General features: G+C 40.1%; 1 protein-coding gene across 1 annotated transcript in view; it reads left to right on the top strand.

Moving 5' to 3' along the window:
• Positions 1-20,578, top strand: part of SRPX (sushi repeat containing protein X-linked) — a 208,454-nt gene that overhangs the window by 182,827 nt on the left and 5,049 nt on the right. Inside the window, 3 exon segments of the mRNA XM_070943415.1 lie at positions 15,972-16,093; positions 18,403-18,582; positions 19,758-19,891. Of these exon segments, the coding sequence (XP_070799516.1) occupies positions 15,972-16,093; positions 18,403-18,582; positions 19,758-19,891 (436 nt within the window).

The raw sequence follows: 20,578 nt of genomic DNA, 5'->3' as shown, positions 1-20,578 counted from the left end.
ACCTTGCTTACTGGACTACTTGCAGCCAGAGGCTGTTGAAGGTTTGTGTGAGAGCTTTGCTCCAGGACTTAGGAGCAAATGACTTGGAGATGTTTGGGAGCAAAGTTGAAGCAATAAAGGGGAGTTAAACCTATTCTCTGGCCCAGGTCACCACAGGAGGCATCTGTGATGAGATAGCCCTTCCATCAGACCTACTGGCCCCTATGTAGCTGGGAATCCAATACCTGATCGATCTTGTATTGGGTCTCCCCCCACCTCCACAGGGCTAGATACTGGTGCTCTTTGTGACTGGACAGAGGCCTCTCCTATTAGTTTCAATAGACTACTATAGAAGACAGGATGGACTTTCCCTAACAGTCAGGGTAGTTTCAGCTCCACTGTCATGGGGTTAATTATCCACACAATGGGGAATAAGTCTAGGAACTTCAGACCAAATTTTCAACAGGGGACCTTCAATTTCAGGTATTTTGTTGACAGGTACACCCATCTGGAATGGCTTCTGTGGAGCTTGATTCCTGTCGGCTTGTACTTTTGGGTTTCTGCTACTTTTCTCAAGGCCACTTTTATGGTTCCCCACATCCCCTGGAAGGTTTCTCTCCACTCCTTTGGGCCAACAGGGGCAGGGGTTTCCCTAGGGTATTCAGGTATGGGAACAATGTTTATGGCTCAGTGGTTAGAGTGCAGCACTGCAGGCTACTTCAGCTGACTGCTAGCTGCAGTTCAGCAGTTCAAGTCTCACCGGCTCAAGGTTGACTCAGCCTTCCATCTTTCTGAGGTTGGCAAAATGAGGACCCAGATTGTTGGGGGCAGTATGCTGACTCTGTAAAACTGCTTAGAGAGGGCTGTAAAAACACTATGAAGTGGTATATAAATCTAAGTGCTATTGCTTTTGCTATTCCATGCACCACTCTGAAGGGAGTAAAATCCATACTGCTATGGACAGCATTGTTATATGCCACTTCTGCAAATGGCAGGAGCTCTGCCCAATTGGTTTGCTGGTAGGTGACATAGCTTCTGAGATATCTTCCCACTATGGCATTGGTCCTTTCTGCCACCCAGTTCGTACTTGGGTGAAATGCTGAGCTTAAACCCTGGGATGACTCTATCATTCTGATGAAGTCCTGTCAGAATTTAGCTGTGAACTGTACCCTCCAATCCAAGATTATCCTCCGCAGCATGCAGTGGAGGTGATAGATATACATAAGGAACAGTTTAGCCAATTTTTGTGCCAACGGCAACCCAGGGCATGGTACAAAATGTGCCTGTTTTGAAAACAAATTGATGACCATCCATATGATGGTCTGACCATTGCCCTCCGGAAGCTCCATGATGAACTCTATGGCTATCTCCTCCCACAGCTGGGTCAGGTCGGCCATGGATGTTAGAGGCCAGGGGGCTTCCCCATGGTTGCACAGACCAGACAGCCTTTGACATAGTCCTCTATTTCGTGTTGCATCCGGGGCCCCCAGAACTGTCTCTTGGCTAAATGCAGGGGTTTGAGAAACCCAAAGTGTCCTGCCTGTTTCACATCATGGCATTTACCATGGGATTTACCATTTGGGGCTTTAGGGCATGGGGCATGTATAATTTACTGCCTTTCCACGTCAACCCTTCCTGTTGGATGAGCAATTGCTGGTCTCTAGGAACCAGGAGTCAGTCAGCAGTCCATCCCGTAACTGACAGGTTAACTCATCTGCGCTCACAGTAGGCCATTGGGCCAAACCCCATGTTGCTTGTTGTGGAGAGGGGGGAATGAGGGCATGCACCACCTCCTCCCAGCGGCTGTTATATTGAGGCATCCTTGATAGAGCATCTGCCAGGAAGTTTCTTCCTGTGGGGATGTATTTCAAAGCAAACCGGAAGCATTGGCAATACTGTGCCCATCGCACCTGCTTGGGTGACAATCTCTGCAGGGTTTGGAGTGCCTCAGGGTTTTTATGGTTCATCCAACCTCAAATGGAACTTTACTCCAAACGCTGACTATCTCTCAAAGGTCTGAGCCCCGAACCTAAACTGGTAATACGCCATGTGTGTTAAGGCTTTCTGGATTTCATAAGCCGGACTCTGGCACACAATGGGTTCCAGATCAAAATTTATTTTTTTTATTTTTATTTTTTTAAATATACTTTATTGAATTCTATATATATATACAAAAAATCTCATTTCTATTAACATCGGATCTGCAGTGTTTATACATATATACATAAAATATATCTGGTGTCACATAAGCTATTTGTTGCTATTTATTTATCGCACCTTATACTCCTTCTTTAATTCTATCGTTCATCCATTCATACCACCTTTCCCACACAGTATAATACTCTGAGTTCTCATCATTGTTTATTTCATACATTAATTTACTCATCTCTGCGCACTCCAGTATTTTCCTAATTATAAGTTCTTCTGGTGGCAGGGTTTTCTCTTTCCAGAATTGTGCATACGCCAGTCTAGGAGCTGTAGTTATATGTATTATCAGATGGATCTTTTTCTTTCCATACCCCTTCTTTACTATTCCCAGGAGAAATATTTCCGGTGTCAATTCTATGTCTTCTCCAATTATTTCTTGTAGCCATATCCGAATTCTGTTCCAGTATCTTTTCGCTTCGGGGCATGTCCACCACATGTGAAAGAAGGTGCCCTGACCATAGCCACATTTTCCAACAATTAGAGTGCATATTGGGAAACATCTTAGCTAGTCTGGCAGGTGCTAGATGCCACCTGTGGAGCATTTTATACTGATTCTCCTTATACGTTGCAGCTCTGGTCAATTTGTAATTTTTATTCCAAGCCTCTTCCCATTCGTTGAAATTTAAACTATGTCCTATGTTTTTTTCCCATACTCTCAATTGGTTTCTAGCTGTCTCTTCAGCTCTGTCCTCATCTAGAAAATGGTTGTATAGTTTAGCCAAAAAAATTTTTTCCATTCCCATCAAAATTTTGTCTAGTCCATTGTGTCCTACTTCGAAGCCCTATTCTTCCTTATCTTTCTGGTATCTTGATTTAATTTGTAGGTAGGTCCACCAATCTAAATTTATACCTTGGTCTCTCAGGGTGTCATTTGATTTAAGATTTCCTCCCCCATCTAATATGTCTTTATATCTGCACATTTTCTCCATTCCCCACCTGTTTGGATAGATCAAGGCCTCCATCGTGGAGAGCCATTTGGGGATTTTAGTATAATATCGCTGTCTAATTCCAATCCATGTTTGTATTAAGGACTCCCTAATTTTATGTCTGTGGAAATATGTTTTCTTTTTCTTCTCTGTGTCCCACAAGTATGCGTGCCACCCTTTCTGTAGATCGTGGCCTTCTAAGGTTAGAATTCTCTTATTTTCCAATATGGCCCACTCCCTTATCCATACTAGCTTGGCTGCCCTATAATAAGTTTCCCAATCGGGGAGTCCAAAACCTCCCATATTCCTTTTTCCCTGTAAAATTTTAAGTGAGATCCTCGTTTTTTTCCCATCCCATAGAAATTCCCTGATGTTTTTGTTTAATTCTGAGAAAAAAATTTTTATCTAAGATCACTGGTATGTTTTGGTATAAGAATAGAATTTTGGGAAGGATATTCATCTTAATCGCGGCTATCTTGCCTATAAGTGATAATTTAATTTTCTTCCATCTGTCCAAATCTTGCTTCACTTTTTTAATTAGGGGAATATAATTATCTTCCTTTAGGGATGAGCACCTTTTAGTTATCCAAATTCCTAGATATTTTATTTTTTTGACAACCTGTAATCCCAGCGTTTCTTCTATCTCTTTTTTCTGTTCTTCAGTTACATTCTTGGTTAATATTTTAGTTTTAGTTTTGTTCAATCTGAAGTCTGCCACCTCTCCATATTTGCCCAATTCCTCTAATATTTTTAGTCCGGATTCTAATGGGTCTTCTAATATTAGGGCCACATTGTCCGCAAATGCTTGCGTTTTATAGACTTCTTTCCTAATCTTTAGGCCTTTAATTTCTTCATTTTTTCTAATTTTTCGTAGTAGGACTTCTAGGGCCAAAATGAATAATAGCGGTGATAGGGGGCATCCTTGCCTTACCCCCTTCCTAATCTGAAATCTTCTTGTCCTGTTGCCATTTACTAAAATGCTCGCCCTTTGGTTATCATAAATAGTTTCTATCATTTTTTCAAAATTTATTCCAAATCCCATTATTCTAATTTGTTTGGTCATAAAATTCCAATTCAAATTATCGAACGCCTTTTGGGCGTCCAAAAAGATTAGGGCCATCTGCTTTTCCGGGTGCTCTTCATAATATTCCAGAGTGTTTAGTACAGTTCTCAAATTGTCCCTAATTTGCCTCCCCGGGAGGAAACCATTTTGATCTTTGTGTATCCAGGTATTTAATATTTTTTTAGTTCTTTCCGCCATTATGCTCATGAATAGATTGTAGTCAGTGTTTAGAAGGGAAATTGGCCTGTTTTTGGTCAGCACCTTCTTTCGGTAGGAGTGTAACATGCGCTTCCCTCCACGTGTCTGGAATTTTTGCACCCATCAGGGCCTCATTAAAAATTTCCACTAATTTTGGTTGTATTGTTTCTTCCAATTTTTTTATATATTTCCCCTGGGAATCCATCTGGGCCTGGTGATTTATTATTTTTAATTTTGGAGAGGGCTGTTTTAAGTTCCTCCATTGTTATTTTTCCATTGAGCATTTCCCTCTCTTCCTCCACATTTGCCAAATATTGCTCTACTTTTTCTTCTGGGACCTCCTCTTCTTTGTATAGGGCTTCGTAATATTCCCTTGCTCTTTCTAGTTTATCTTCTTCTTTATTTAAAAGGTTACCCTTGGCATCTTCTAGTACATGGATTTGCCCTTTTTCATTTTCCTTTTTTAATTTATAGGCCAACCACCTTCCCGACTTGTTGGCATTCTCAAAGTAATATTGTTTTGTTCTTTTTATTTTTAGAGCTAATTCCTCTTGATCTAAGATATTCAATTTGTGTCTTCACATCAACCAATATTGTTTTGCTACTTCATCTCCAGGGTTTTCTTGAAGCTTCCTTTCTGTTTCTCCTAAGTGATTAAAAAGGTCTTCCAAGGATTTCCTTTTTTCTTTATTTTTAAATGCATTATAAGATATCACTACCCCTCTTACATAGGCCTTCATTGCATCCCAAACTATTACTCATGGTGTTCCTTGGTTCTCGTTTTCTTTGAAAAAGAGCTTTACTTCTTTCAGTTTTTCTATACAATCTTTATCACTCAATAATTTCACGTTAAACCTCCATCTCTGTTGTTTCTTTCTCTTTATGCTCTTCTAGTTTATTTCAAGAGGGTTGTGGTCTGCCCAAATGTTTGGGCTAATATCTGCCGTCCTTATATCTAGTCCCAACTTCCTGGTGACCCATGCCATGTCTATTCTTGACCATGACTTTTGCGGGTTGGAATAGAATGTATACTGTCTATCATTCGGATGCAGGGTTCGCCATATGTCAATTAAATTTAATTCGTCCACTAAATCAAAAAAAGCTCTTGGTAAATTTGCCCTTTTATTTTTGTTAGTTTTATTACTTTTATGATCTTTGTCTGAATCTACAATGCCATTGAAGTCGCCTATTATGCAAATTTCGTTGTATGCCATTTTTCCTAATTGTTCGTGGAGTTTTTTAAAGTATTCTCCCTGTTTTTTGTTTGGAGCATAGATGCCCACTAATAATATTTTGGAATTTCCTCTTGTAACCTCAATCATGAGAGTTCTACCCTTTGTATCATTGTACTTTAATTCTGCTTTTTTTACATAGATTACTACCCCCCTCTTTTTTCTCTCTGCTAGTGAGATAAATACTTTGCCATATTTTGTGTATTCTAGACATTTACCCTCGTCCTTTTTTATGTGGACCTCCTGTAGGCAGATTATATCTACATTTTGTTTCGCTAGCTTTGTGAGTATTAACTTCCTCTTTTTATAATCATTCAATCCATTAACATTTATTGATATTAGTTTTAGATCATTCATTCTTGATTTCCTTGTCTGATTCCTAGTTCCTATTTGTTCTTACGGCTCTTACTGGTCTTGTTTTTTTCCTTTTGGCTTCTTCTTCTTCTGTCTTCTTCACCTCCGTGATTTCTTCCTTGCTATTTCGTTTATGTGAGGTTTCTTCTTCTAGGTTTGTTGCCTCGATTTCCTCTTTACTGCTTTGTTCTTCTTCCGCACCTCTTACTGGTCGAGGAAATCTTATGCTGAACTCAGACTGTCTATTTTTATTTTTCTCCCCTGCCAGGTGATTAGCATCCCTTCTGGCAGTAGCCATCTGAATAGTATATTCCTTTTGTTCAGTTGCATGGCTAAAAATCTGTAATCCTTTCTCACCTCCCTCACTCTTCTTGGCACCTGTTTTAATATAATCACCTCCTTTCCTCTGGATGTTATTTGTCCCTCTCTCGCCATATTATACAAGATGTCTTTCACTTTCTTTCTCGCAAACCTCATGTGGACTTCCCTAGGGAGCCTGTTTCTCCTCGCGTAATTTGTTTGTACCCTATAAACATCATCCAACTCTCTGATAATTTCTTGCTTGTTCTGTTGGAGTACTTCTGCAATTAGTTCAGCCATCTTATCTCACAGGTCTTCCTCTTTATCTTCTATAACATTTTGGAAACGTAAATAGAATGATGCCCTATCCATTTCTAATTGGATTAACGAATCCTCTAACTCCTTATTCTGCATCGTCAACGTCTGGTCCACCGTGTCTAGTTTCTTCTCGTTTTGTTCAATTCTTTGTTCCACCTTCTGGATCCTTTGCTCATTATTGAATATTGAGACTTGAATCTCATTCATCTTCTGGTCCAATGCATGTATGTCCGTTTTTAGTTCAGTATGGTTATTTAACATTTTCTCCTGCATAGCCATCATAGTTTCTTGTATTAATGTCAATGATGATTGCACGGTTTGCAGTGATGGTGTTATTGTGGATTTTTCTGTTTTAGGTAGCCCTTCCATTGATTTCTGTGTAGCTGGGGAGGTCATGTTTATAGTGGGATTGGAGGGTGTCTTTTTTCCAGTTTTCAAAATCGTTGATGACATGCTTGTCATTTCTCTCAGAATTATTTTTTGATCTCTAATTATTCTTTCAATGTTTCTCCAAATTATCATTCACTGGTTGCCACCTCTTTTGTCTGATATTTCCGTCATTTTAGGGTACTAATATATTTCCTAGTTTTCAGATATAGGAAAGGTCTACTAATCCCTCAATATCAATCTAACAATCTATGACACTTCCAATCAATATCTTAGACAAATAACACTTAAATTACAATATTGGTAATAGCAATTAATTAATTATAGTTGATTGATTGGTTATACTTGATTAATTTAACAGCTGATAATTGATTAATTAATATGAATTAATTATACATATAAAGGGTTAATTCAGGTCCTCTAAACACAAAAAAATATCTAGCGTTCCCTAATATCTTAAATCACTCTACTTCCTAAAAAATACAATTGTAGTCTATTCCTTAATTTCCTATAACTTACTTGATTCTTAAAATTGATTTCAAATACAAAATATTTTGTAGCTATAAATAGAGTAGGCTAATATAATAAGTACTACATATAAATAAGTACTACAAATGCAAGTGAATATATTTAAATAATTAGAAGGTTAGATATAGTTAAATATATATACGGTAGAATATACAAAAAAATATATTATATATGAAAAAAGATCGAAGATTGAAAAGTATAAAAATTTGCAATACTTATTAGAGTTAATAATAGTATATAAAAGGTCAAAATACTACAGAAAAGAGTATCGGAAAAAGAGCATATGTCAAACCCCTTGGTTTCCTTTTTTTTTTTCTTCTTCTTCTTCTTGGAAAGTGTAATGTTCTTTACTGCTCAGCCTTCAGACTTCTCCAAGCCTTTCTTCTTCCCGAATTCAATGATCAGAGTCAAAACTCTATGGTGGATCTCACTGCTAGATTGTCTCTGTGCCAGTCTTTGTAGTTATTGCTCTGTCTAATCACTGTAATGGCTGCGCTTCCTGTTCTTCGCTACAGTCGGGTATGGTCAAATCTGCCGCTTGCCTCACCCTCCGCTAATTCAATGCTGTAGACAACAAAAAAGAAAGTTTTTCCTGGGTTCTTTTTTCTTCTTGCTCGCTGAACCCGCCAAACCTCTTTTTTGTGCAGTTGGTCTCACGCCGTCAGTCTTTTCCTTCACCGCGCCGGCTTGTCAAGCTCCGTCGTCTTTAAGTCTTCTTCTTTGATCGCAATCGCCACTCTCTTCCTCACTTAGCCCTTATTGCCCGACTCCACTGGCCCCTTCTTCCGATGTCCAATTTAGTTTAGGTAGGAAAGGTGCGTTCCAATTTCGACACTGCAGCCTCCGAATCTCCTAGCTCCTGTCTAGTTGCCAGCTGCTACAGCTTCAGGTCAGCCATTGAAGGCTGACTCACACGCATTGGATTGACAGAGCTGCCCGGTCATGCGAGAAGCGTTTGCAATTCGCTTTCTCGCTCACCCGACTCTCTCTGTTGTCCACAGGACTCTCCGGGTCCCATGCCCCCGAAAGGATCCCCAAAACGCAGTGACAAACGGTGCTGAGGAGTAGCGATCACTCACTCGGCACCATGTCGCTGCAGCTCGCCAACCGGAAGTCTCAAAATTTCTTTATTTTTTAAAAAATAATCTTCATTAAATATTTACAATAAAATTAACACACAATAATGATTGGAAAGCAATATAGGAAGCGAAATATAGAAACACATGACTAAAACGGGACTAAAACGAAACAACAAACATGACTAACCGAGAGTTAAGCTCACTCTCCAATTAATATTAACTAATATCATCCTAGCCAAACATTTCAATGCAATCAAGTTCTTTTTACTAACTACAAAACAATTGCTCTGTTTTTATCAAAATTATAAAGAGTTATAAAGCCTAGTAAATATCTAGTTAATCTAATTAGACTATCTTATCACCCTTCTCCTAAGTTTAACCTTCTTTTGAGCCAGACAAAGCATCTGTCCCAACTTTTATTATATACTGAATCTTTCTTGTCTTTTAAGATATACGTTAGCCTGTCCATCTCAGCACATCAGAGAATCTTGTTTATTATCAGATGGTCAGGGGGCGTATCTGCATCTTTCCACAGTTGAGCAAATGCCATTCTTGCCGCTGTTGAGACATGGACAAATATATTCTTGTCGATGTAGTCCGGTCTTATTCCAAGTAAGTAGAGGTCTGGGTGAAGGGGAAAGTTCATACCTGTTATTTCCAGCAGCCACTGCTGTATTTTCCCCCAATAGCGTCTAGCTGACAGACAAATCCACCACTGATGGAAGAAAGTACCCTTGGCCGACCCACATTTCCAACATCTATCAGAAGATCCTGGGAACATCTTAGCGATTCTGGCGGGGGGGGGGAGATACCAACGGTAGATCATTTTATAAAAGTTTTCTTTGAACAGGGAAGAAAGGGTCAGTTCTGTTCCATACATTTTGCCATGCATCAAGCTGAATTGTTGTTCCAATATTTCTCCCCCCAGGCAATCATCGTGTCCTTTACAATCTCCTCCGCCATAAAATTGGACAGAAGAAGATTGTAAACGTTGGAAATAAATTTCCTTCGGCCACCTAGGAGAAGCTTGTCAAAAGTTTGTAAATGAAGGGAAATACCATGTTCCTGTTTATCCCTAGCGAATCTAGTTTGAATTTTCACATAGGACCACCAGTCTATGTCTAATCCTCTAGTTTGGAGATTGGCTCTAGGTCTAAGTCTCCCGACTTCATCCAACAAGTCACCATAAACCCAGTTCCTTTTTATATTGTGCACAGTCGGAAGGGTCACTGCCTCTAATGGAGACACCCACTTAGGAATCTGTGTGTAAACTTGCTTCTTCACCGTTTCCCAAACCTTTAATAAAATTCCTCTAATATAATGATTAGTAAAATGTTTGGATTGTTTCTCTTTCTGAGACCACAAGAAGGAATGCCATCCCTGCTGCAAATCATATCCTTCAATTGCCAAAATGCGCTTTCTTGAAAGGATCACCCAATCTTTTATCCAAACCAGGGATGAAGCTTGGTAATAAAGCTCCCACATAGGGAGCCCCAAGCCACCCCTTGTTTTGTGCTCTTGCAGCATTTTTCTTTTTATACAGGGTTTTTTACTCTGCCAAGTAAATTTACTTAGAATTTGGTCTAATTTCCTAAAAAAGTTTTTATCCAATCTTGCAGGAGCCATTTGGAATAAAAAGATCCATTTCGGTAAAACATGGGCTTTTATCACAGCAATTCTACCCAATAATGAGATCTGAATATGCCGCCATCTCTCCACTTCATTCGCTGTGTCTATTAATAATTTGGAATAATTGAGCTCTTTGATAGAAGAACATCTATTTGTAAGCCAAATACCTAAATATTTAAGTTTTTTGACACAATTAATCCCCATAATACTTTGGATCTGTTCCTTTTGGGTACCTGACAAATTTTTTGTTAACATTTTGGTTTTATCCTTATTGGTTTTTAACCCCGCTACCTCCCCGTATTCATCTAATTTAGTAAGTAATTTTGGTCCCGTAATAAGGGGATCTTCTAATATGAAAACCAAATCGTTGGCGAATGCTTGGAGTTTGTATTCTTCCCCTTTAACTTTTAAACCCTTAATTTCCGAATCCTGCCTGATCGTCTTAAGAAGTGGTTCAAGTGTTAAAATAAAAAGCAGCGGTGAAAGAGGGCATCCTTGTCTGGTACCTTTATAAATCTGTATCTCATCTGATAGTGATCCATTAAACAGTAGCCTTGCCGACTGTTTAGAATAGATGGCCTGAACTGCCCTTGTAAATTGAGACCCAAAACCAATCATTTCCAATTGTTGTATTATAAAATTCCAGCTGACTCTGTCAAAAGCCTTTTGGGCATCCAGAAAAATTTATTTATTTATTTATTTATTTATTTATTTATTTATTTATTTATTTATTTATTTATTTATTTATTTACAATTTCTATACCGCCCTTCTCCCTGAGGACTCAGGGCGGTGTACAGCCAAAATTAAAAACATGCAATACAAATATTAAAAAACAATTCATTACCATTAGTTTATCAGGGTGTGTCTCATAGTATTCTAAGGCATTCAATACTACCCTTACGTTATCTCTTAGGTGCCTATAAGGCAGGAAACCATTCTGGTCCTGGTGGATAAATCAGGACAGGAACACCTAGAGTCTCTCAACTCTTACTGTCGCAAAAATCTTGTAATCCACATTCAGGAGCGAGATTGGTCTATAGTTCTGGATCAGAGTTTTATCTGTATCGGGTTTCGGGATTAGGGAAATGTAGGCTTCCATCCAGGACCGGGGTATCCTAGAGTGTAATAAAACCTCATTAAATAGATCTTTAATGTACAAACTAAGTGAGTCAAAGACTCCTTTATAAAATTCACTAGGAATCCCATCCGGTCCCGGAGTCTTGCCATTGGCTTGTTTCTTGATAGCTACTGCTATTTCCCCAACTGTAATTTCTGCATTTAAAATTTCTTTACAGTAATCCGGAATCATCTCCAATTGTAGATTCTGGAGATAACTCTTGAGTTTATCTTCCTGATGGATTTCTTGGCTATATAAGGAGATATAAAAATCTTGGGCCACCTTTGCTTTTTGCTCTATATACCTACCAAATTTCCCATAGAGTCCTGTAAAAATTCAATCTTTCTAGATTCTGCCTCTTTTCTTAATCTATATGACAACCACCGGCCCAGTTTATTAGCATGCTCAAATTGGTTTTGTCGAAATTTCCGAATTTTATTCGCCAAATCCTTTTGATCTAGGATAGATAACTCATGCCTAATCAAGTCAATTTTCTCCTTAATCAAATTATTATGCGGATCTAAACGCAGCTCTCCTTCAGCTTTCTCCAATTCAGCCATTAACTCAATCCGTTTGGCCTTCTCCTTTCTCCATTTGGTAGCTGTATATTTTATTACCAATCCCCTAACTACTGCTTTGACAGTATCCCAAATATTTTGAAGGGAAGTATCTTCTCTCTTGTTTTCGATAAAAAAAATGATCTAATTCTTTTTTAATCATATTTATAAATCCCTCGTCTTTCATTATCTCAGCCCTCATAGACCATCTTGCTCTTCTAGTGGAGCCCTTCCATTTTATTACCAGGGGATGGTGGTCTGCCCATATATTCATCCCTATTTCAACTGAATTTATGCCTTCTTTCAAATCTGATGTTGACCAGACCATATCTATTCTAGACCATGATCTATGCCTGGGGGAGAAATATGTAAAATGCTTTTGCATAGGATGGAAGTCTCGCCAGACGTCTCTTAACCCTATTTCTGTTCTTAGGTTATCCCATGTTTGGGGAGTACCTTCCTATGCCCTTTTTTGTATTTAGGAGAACCCCTTCCTGGATCATAATCAATTGAAGTATCAGCAATCGTGTTGAAGTCACCTACTATGCATACATGCTCGTAATTTAATTCATTAATTTTCTTATGCAAATCTTTAAAGAAACCCATTTGGTTAACATTAGGGGCATATATATTTACTAACAATATTATTTTTTGGCCAATACTAATCTCTAACATCAGTATCCTACCCTCTCTATCTGCATATACTTGACGTTTCACCAGGCCTCTCCGATCGTAAACAACAACTCCCCTTTTCTTCTAGTCGGCCAAGGATACATACAACTTCCCCAGTTTGGGATAAATTAAAATCTTAGAATGGTCTTTCCTTATATGGGCCTCCTGTAAACATATAATATCATAATTAATTTTTTGAAGTTTAGCCCAGACCTTTTTCCTCTTAGTGGGAGCATTTAGGACATTGATGTTAACGGAAAATAGGTGGAGCACCTCATCCATACCTCTACTTACCTGCGTTCTTGAGTTTCTGGGATCTGGTCTCGATTTGGAAATTTGTTCCTCTTCCTTCTCCAGATTGGGCTGTGTCTTTGTCATGTCCGATATGCTCTGTGGCTGTTGTTTCCTGGGTTACCTCTTCTTGGCTCTTACCTAGGTTACCACCTTCACTCTCCTGGTCACTAAAATTAATATAGGCCTCTGCGAAGTCCTGCGTTTCCTGTACGGTTTCCAGTCGTAACCTCTGTTCTTGCCAGGTAAACGTCAGGCCTTCTGGTAGAAGCCAACGATAACGTATCCCTTGTTTCCTCAGCCATGTTGTCAAAAAGTCATATTTCCTCCGAATGTCTCGTACTCGTCTCGGGAGCTGAGCAATATTGTTAGTCAGTTATCTTTGTAAGTAAAAGCTTGGTCCCTCATTTTCCGAAACACTTCATCCCTTAGTGCTGTTCTAGTAAATCGAACATGGATCTCTTTAGGGAGCTTGTTGCGCCGAGCATAGCTGGTATATACTCGGTACACATCATCAATATCTCTTGAAACTTCTGCAAAATCTCTTCCAGTAATTCCTGCAACAATCTCTCCTATTAGTACATCCAAGCGCTCACCTTTTTCTTCAGAGACATTCTGAAACCATAAGAAGTAGCCAGATCTATCCATTTCGAGGAAGATAATCTCTTCCTCGATTTTTTTATTAGCCAAGCCTTGCCAGAGTTCGAGCCGCTCCATCCTACAGGTCACCTTCTCGGTCTTTATCTCGGAAGCTTGAATCCGTTCCTCATGATTAGTCAAAGTATTTTGGACCTCCTCAAACTTTGCATGAAACAACCTTGTCTCAGTAGTTAATGTTTTGACATTCCTCTTCAGCTCTTCCAAGGTTTTTGACGTTGAATCTTGATTTTTAATCAACGTCTCCTGTATAGACTGGAGAATATCTTGCGTTGATGCTTTTCCCGGAGTAGCCACGTCTTCAGATGATCTTTGTAGCGTCACAGAGGTGGTGGCTGGAGATGAGGCTGAAGAGGTCATGATTGCCTTCTTCTTCAAGGTAATAGTCGTGGTAGCCATTTTGGATATTCCTAAAAAGTCTTTCCAGGCAATCATACAACACCAAATGGTTTCACCACCTATTATCAAAATTCACTCTTGCTTCGCTATGTCCAAACCACACTAGGGGTAAATTTACTCACTAATTCCTACTGGTTATCTAATTCCTACTGGCTATCTAAAAGGAAGTAGGAAAGGAAAAGGGGAAAAAAAGGGGGGGGAAGTCCAACTATAATGAATTTAGGTGCAGTTAGCAATTTTGGTCACTAGATGGCAGCAAACACCAACTTCTCCAGTTCTCCAGCTGTTCTTGCAGTGGAAGCAAATTAAAAAATGACAGCTCATACAAATGGCGTTCTTCAAAACAGAAAATGTTAATGCTAAGTCAAAGATAGGAAAATCAAAGGAAGCACAGCCCTCTTTCATTCAAGGTCCGTGGGGAATCGCATTCCCAAACAGTAAGTCAAAATTCAAAATTCACCAGTCGTAAAAACAGGATGAAATCAGATCGCAATAATCAGTTATAATCCAAGGTTGGTAATCTTCTCAAACTGCCAACAAACTTCACTGCCAACTCACTAAGTTTAGGCTCTGGGAGTTGGAAAGATTTTAAACTCCACTACCTTGCGGCTTCTAATCGAATCACAGTCTCAAATTACCGAATCAGTCTTTTAGTTCGGCTGGGATGAATAGACTTCCTCAAGCAGTATAGCCACAGCCTCAGGGTGCCATAGCAGGCATCCTCTCACTGTGCCGACATCGGGGAGGTACTTCAGTCTCTTCGTGCAGCCTGCACTTTCCACACGGAGCTGGCAAACTCCCCTCTTTCCAACCAAGCTTTTCCGCTCGGTGGTGGCTTCAAAGAAGCTTCAATGAAGCCGCCGGGTACAGCGAACGGAGAATCGGCTCGGGAGAAGAGTACCTTGCCTCCTCTGGCTGCTGTGACGTCACAGGAAGATCAAAATTTAGATGTATAGTCAGTGCTGGAAGCATCTGCCTTCCAATATCTTTTAAAGTTCAGAGCTGTGCCACGTTCTGCCGCTGCAGCAATCAGCCATGCCCTCCCCATCCCTGCAACAAGCTGACCAGACCCACTCAGCCTATGCCTGCTCAACAGCAGCTTGTTGACAGAACAGCCACAGCTCCCTGGCTCTTCTCTCTGTGTGCTGCTCCATACTCTGGAACAGCTGATCTTTGGCTGAATCATTGCCGGCCATAATTAGCTGGCTTTCAGCATAAGCTGGGTTTCGACTCTGCTGCTGCAGCCTCTTGCTATGTTGGCTCAGCTCCGCCATTGCTGCTGCAAGCTCCCACCACTGTCGTAACCTCCAAGCACCCACCGCCCTCCCTTCAGGCATGGCAAACCCTGGGCTCGGGGTTTGACACTAGTATGAATTGAAAATTTACAGCATTTTTGTTCCTAGTCTTTCTTTCAAACATGCAGTCCAAATAATTTTGCAGCCTAGCAATTGAAGAGTAACAAGATGCAAGTTGAACTTTTAAATAGCTAGTGCTTATTTTATATCCATATATAGTGTTGCAGGATCCAATCTAGGTCAGTCACCAGGACCAGAGGTTTTGTCTTTCAAGCTTTCAGACTCGTACTGGAGCCCATCTTCAGGGAACTTCTCTCTAGCTTAGTATGTGTGTGGTATTCATAGTGCCTGTTGTAATTGGCTTTTTTAGATGTTTATTGGGATGTGTTGGTGGCTGGATTTTATGACATTAGCTATTATTTGCTTGAGCTGCCCAGCCCTCACCTTTTAAGTACTTGATAGGCTGGTGGTAAATCAGCACTCCTGTTGGCTGATGAGGGGCCTGTTTCACTTCCCTGGCTGTTTTTGTGCCTGCTCGTCCAATAATCTTAGTAGCTGCAAAATTGAATATGTCCTTGTTCATTGCAGTGTGATGCTACCAGTGACACTATAGTATTGTTGTTGTTGCATATCAGTAGATGGTGTTTTAAAAAGTCAGATTCTCAGAAGTTCCAGTTAAGTATAATATTAACAATTTAGTCCATATTCTCTAAAATATATACTGCAAGAATGATACATTGCTGTTTTTTTAAAATTTAACATTACTTTATTTCATTTTTAGTGTTATCTTGAAAGGACTTCCACCAGGATCATATTTTTCAGAAGGAAATCACAAAATCCAATATACTGTGTATGACAGAGCTGGGAATAAGGGAGCTTGCAAATTTTTGGTCAAAGTCAGAGGTAAGATCACTTTCCAGCTGAAAACGGGCACAGTCATTGAACCCAAACCACATTCACATGTTATTCGGAGATGTATACTAGCTTCCTGAATGTATCCATCAGGGCCAATATTCAGAGTTACAGTTCCAATATATCTGGAAGGCACTAAACCAGGGGTGAAATCTGAACCGGTTTGCTACCGGTTGCTACACACACGCTGTGTGCCAAGTGCATGCTGTGCATGTGCATGCGCACCAAATGTGCGCTGCATGTGCAGTACGCACCAAACGCATGTTGTTTGCGCATGCAGAGTGCGCACCAAACCTGCGCTGTGCTTTTAAAAAGCTACTGGTTCAGGCAAACTGGTAGTTAGCTACCAGTTCAGGCAAACTGGTAGTTAGCTACCAGTTCAGGCGAACCGGTAGTTAAAAAAAGGTACGATCCAATGATCACCTGTGCTGCACGGTTTAGCTTTGCTAGAAAGCAAGATTTCCTGCTTTCTAGCGAAGCTAAACTGCGCGCCACAGCTGATCCCCCCCCTGCTGTTCTACTTACCTTCCCAAGCCTCCCTTTGGTGCATACTGCGCAGGCACGCATGTGCAGTAAAACAGCAAGGGGGAAATCAGCTGTGGCACACAGTTTAGCTTCCCTAGAAAGCAGGAAATTCTGCTTTCTAGCAAAGCTAAACTGCATGGCACAGGTAATCGTTGGATCGTAGCTTTTTTTTTTACTACCAGTTTGCCCGAACAGGTAGTTTTTATTGCTACTGGTTCGCCCGAACCAGAGTGAACTGGTAGCATTTCACCCCTGCACTATACTAGTACAGGCTTTTGTAGACAACACACAATAAATAGGAGCCAGCCTTTTCAAAAACATTTAAGATAATAAATTGATGCATTTTGCATGACTGAACTACTACTCCATAACCTCTATTGCATATAGTGCTGGGATTGACTGTGGTTATCTCTTGAGGATAGCAAATTCTCTCTCAGATTTAGATAATTATACCTTCATAGTTTAGCACAGTAATTTGTCATATAATTCTATAAAGGATTAAATTGCTGATCAGACCTGAGCATTGCATTCTGTTTATTAATGTGATATGTTGCACTTAGGAAATAGAAACAATCTAATTCAGTAACAGAGTTGGAAGGGACCTTGGAGCAGGGGTGAAATGTAAAATTTGTTACTACCGGTTCAGTGGGCATGGCTTGGTAGGGGGGGGGGGGGTAATACGACTGGGTGGGTGTGGCCAACTTTTTTTTTTTTTATCTTTTCAAAGCATTTTTTCTAATGCTTTGAAAAGCCTCTGCCGATCAGGCAACTCAGCTGGGATCGTCAGAGAGGCTTTTTAAAAAATACCTCTCTGCCGATCAGGCAACTCAGTTGGGATCGTCAGAGAGGCTTTTTAAAAAATACCTCTCTGCCGATCAGGCAACTCAGCTGGGATCGTCAGAGACTTTTGAAAGCATTTTTTTACCACCTCTTCAGCCAAGAGGTTGCAGAAAAAAATGCTTTGAAAAGCCTCTGACGATCCCAGCTGAGCTGAGCGATCATCAGAGGCTCTTTTTTTTACTTTTAAAAGCATTTTTTCATTGGAAGAGGTTGTAGAAAAAATGCTTTTAAAAGTAAAAAAAAAAAAGCCTCTGATGATCGTGCAGCTCAGCTGGGCATGGTGGTGGTGGTTGGGGGGGGGCACAGGGATTTTTGCTACCGGTTCTCCGAACCACTCGCCACCATCACTACCAGATCAGGCGATCCGGTCCGAACCGGGAGAATTTCACCCCTGCCTTGGAGGTTGTAGTTGAAATTCCCATCGTAGCAAAGAGGTATAACTAGTGGAATTATTCTGGCTTTAGGATCACTGGGAGTTCAGCTTTATAAATGATAGTACTGTATAAAAACAGAATTGTTATCCTGATAGTCTTATTGTTATCCCATGAATTAATAGATAGCAATAGCAATAGCACTTAGACTTATATATCGCTTCATAGTGCTTTACAGCTCTCTCTAAGAGGTTTACAGAGTCAGCACCTTGCCCCCAACAATCTGGGTCCTCATTTTTACTGACCTCAGAAGGATGGAAGGCTGAGTCAACCTTGAGCCTGGTGAGATTCAATCTGCCAAACTGCTGGCAGCCGGTGATCAGCAGAAGTAGCCTGCATTACTGCACTCTAACCACTGTGCCACCACGGCTCTATAAATTATATACTACTTATTAATTAGTTAACTAGAAGTAAATAAATAATCTTTCAAGAAGGTACTAGATTTTCATTTTGTTATACTGGAAGTGATGATGAATACTGAATTCTGTTATTTTGTATTTAAAGTTAGGCGCTGTGGAAAATCGAATGCCCCAGACAATGGCTACATAAAATGTTCTGGTGATGGAGATAATTATGGTGCAACTTGTGACTTTTCCTGCATTGGTGGGTATGAGTTGCAGGGAAGTCCAGCAAGAGTTTGCCAGTATAATTTAGGCTGGTCAGGAACAGAGCCAACCTGTACACGTACGTGAGTAATGAATAAATTCTGTAAGAGAGAAGAATCTAGATCAGGATTATGTGCATTATTTGAAACATAGTTTAACCTAATACCCCTTCAAGTTTCTTCACGTTTCTTGTTAACATAACTTACATGTGGATAATATTTTGCCAATAAGCAATAAAAAAAACCCCTTTGTTTCATTTTGTAAATAGGCCGGCAAAATGGTAGTCAACATAATAGTACTTTTTACTTTTGTATTCATTGTATTAAAGTCATGAAAGTTTTCTCTTTTTCCAAAGATCTTCAGTGTTAGAGGAAATTTATGGGGGAAAAATCTATAAATATATTTTCTGTTTCTTTTCTAAAGTTTTTCCCCATTATAATTCTCAATTATTTTTTAAACTTAAAAAACAAATGAAGCTGTAGTGTTCAGAATTGGAATGAAGAGTTTTGTGGAACACACTCAGTAAAGGGTTATCTGGATTATGAAAATTCATGGATGTCCTCTAACTTGAGTATTTCTCTTCATCCCATTCCTATTCTATGGATTTCTGTGGATTTCTTGGTCTTTCTGGATAAATGTTGATTATTGAAAGCCATATAATAAAGTTAAGAGAATATGAAGGGAGGGGTAGATTGAGATTTTATTTCTATCTCTCTTTTTATTTTTTATTTTTATTTCTAAGACTGGGAAGTCAAAGGGGGAAAGATCTTCCAAAGAATGTATGGTTGCTCACATAGCACTTGTCTGCAATTGCTTAAATTAAATGAGCCTTCTCCTGGGATTGTGCTTCTGAGCAATCCAGGAAGAAGAAAAGATCCAGCTGCTTTAAGAAATTGATGGCTGATGCTGCATGAGCAAACTGTAACTTTCCAAAGCATCTTTCCCCTTTCAAATGCAAAGCTCTACACCACCAACGTAAAAATAACTTCAGATGTTACTAATTAATTATTTAGTTGGACTGTGCTGTGGTCTGGATTTGTGGGGTGGAGGGTTTGGAGCCCATTTCTGGCACTCTAATAGGGTCTGTTGAAAATGTATACAAAAAGCTGATCTTTCTCCAGGAGCTGGAAACACTTTTTAAACTTTGGCATTAGCTAAGACTTTTTCTGTCTCATTTTCTATGTGATTTGTTGTTTATTTTTAAGTTTCTATATGAACATGGTAGCATGAATAATTTTTTTGTATATCTTTCAGCTATGAATATTAATATTGGTGTGAGGACAGCAGCAGCTCTTCTAGATCAGTTTTATGAAAAACGAAGATTGCTTATTATATCCACTCCTACTGCATCCAATTACTTTTACAGAATGCAGCTGGGAATATTGCAGGTAAAGAAAAGTTTATTATACATAAGTGACATTTAATTCTACTAAATGTAATTATTTTTCCACTCTTATCGCATCTGCAGATAACCGCCCAGCCACCCTGTTTAGGGTGACCCGCTCCCTTCTCCATCTGGGAGCGCGGGAGGATCCCTTGCAGGGTCGGGCTGAGGATTTTGTGCAGTATCTGCATGATAAAATCACTCAGATTCGGGAAGGCTTGGTCTCTGACTGGGTAGGTAGAGGTGGGATGATGGAGGCAGGTCTTGAGAATGTCATTTGGGAGGAGTTCGACCCTGTGGCTCCCGAGGACGTGGACAGGATTCTGGCACGGCTGAACGCAACCACATGCTTATTGGACCCATGTCCCTCCTGGTTGGTGCTGGCCTCCCGGGAGGTTACGCGAGGCTGACTCCAGGGGATTATTAATGCTTCTCTGAGTGAGGGTGTCTTGCCTTCCGCCTTGAAAGAGGCGGTGGTGAGGCCCCTCCTCAAGAAGCCTTCCCTGGATCCGGCTGTTTTGGCTAAATACCGTCCAGTCTCCAACCTTAGCTTTGTGGCGAAGATTGGTGAGAGTGTGGTGGTGCGACAGCTTCCGCGGTACCTGGATGAAGCTGTCTATCTAGATCCGCTCCAGTCCGGCTTCAGGCCTGGGCACAGCACGGAAACGGCATTGGTCGCATTGGTGGTTGA

Source organism: Pituophis catenifer, unplaced genomic scaffold (assembly GCF_029215685.1).
Source record: "Pituophis catenifer annectens isolate HBS135680 unplaced genomic scaffold, rPitCat1.0.hap2 SCAF_4, whole genome shotgun sequence".
NCBI classification, from domain to species: Eukaryota; Metazoa; Chordata; class Lepidosauria; order Squamata; family Colubridae; genus Pituophis; species Pituophis catenifer.
The sequence above is the reverse complement of the archived record's forward strand: the minus strand, read 5'-3'. Positions and strand labels throughout refer to the sequence as shown.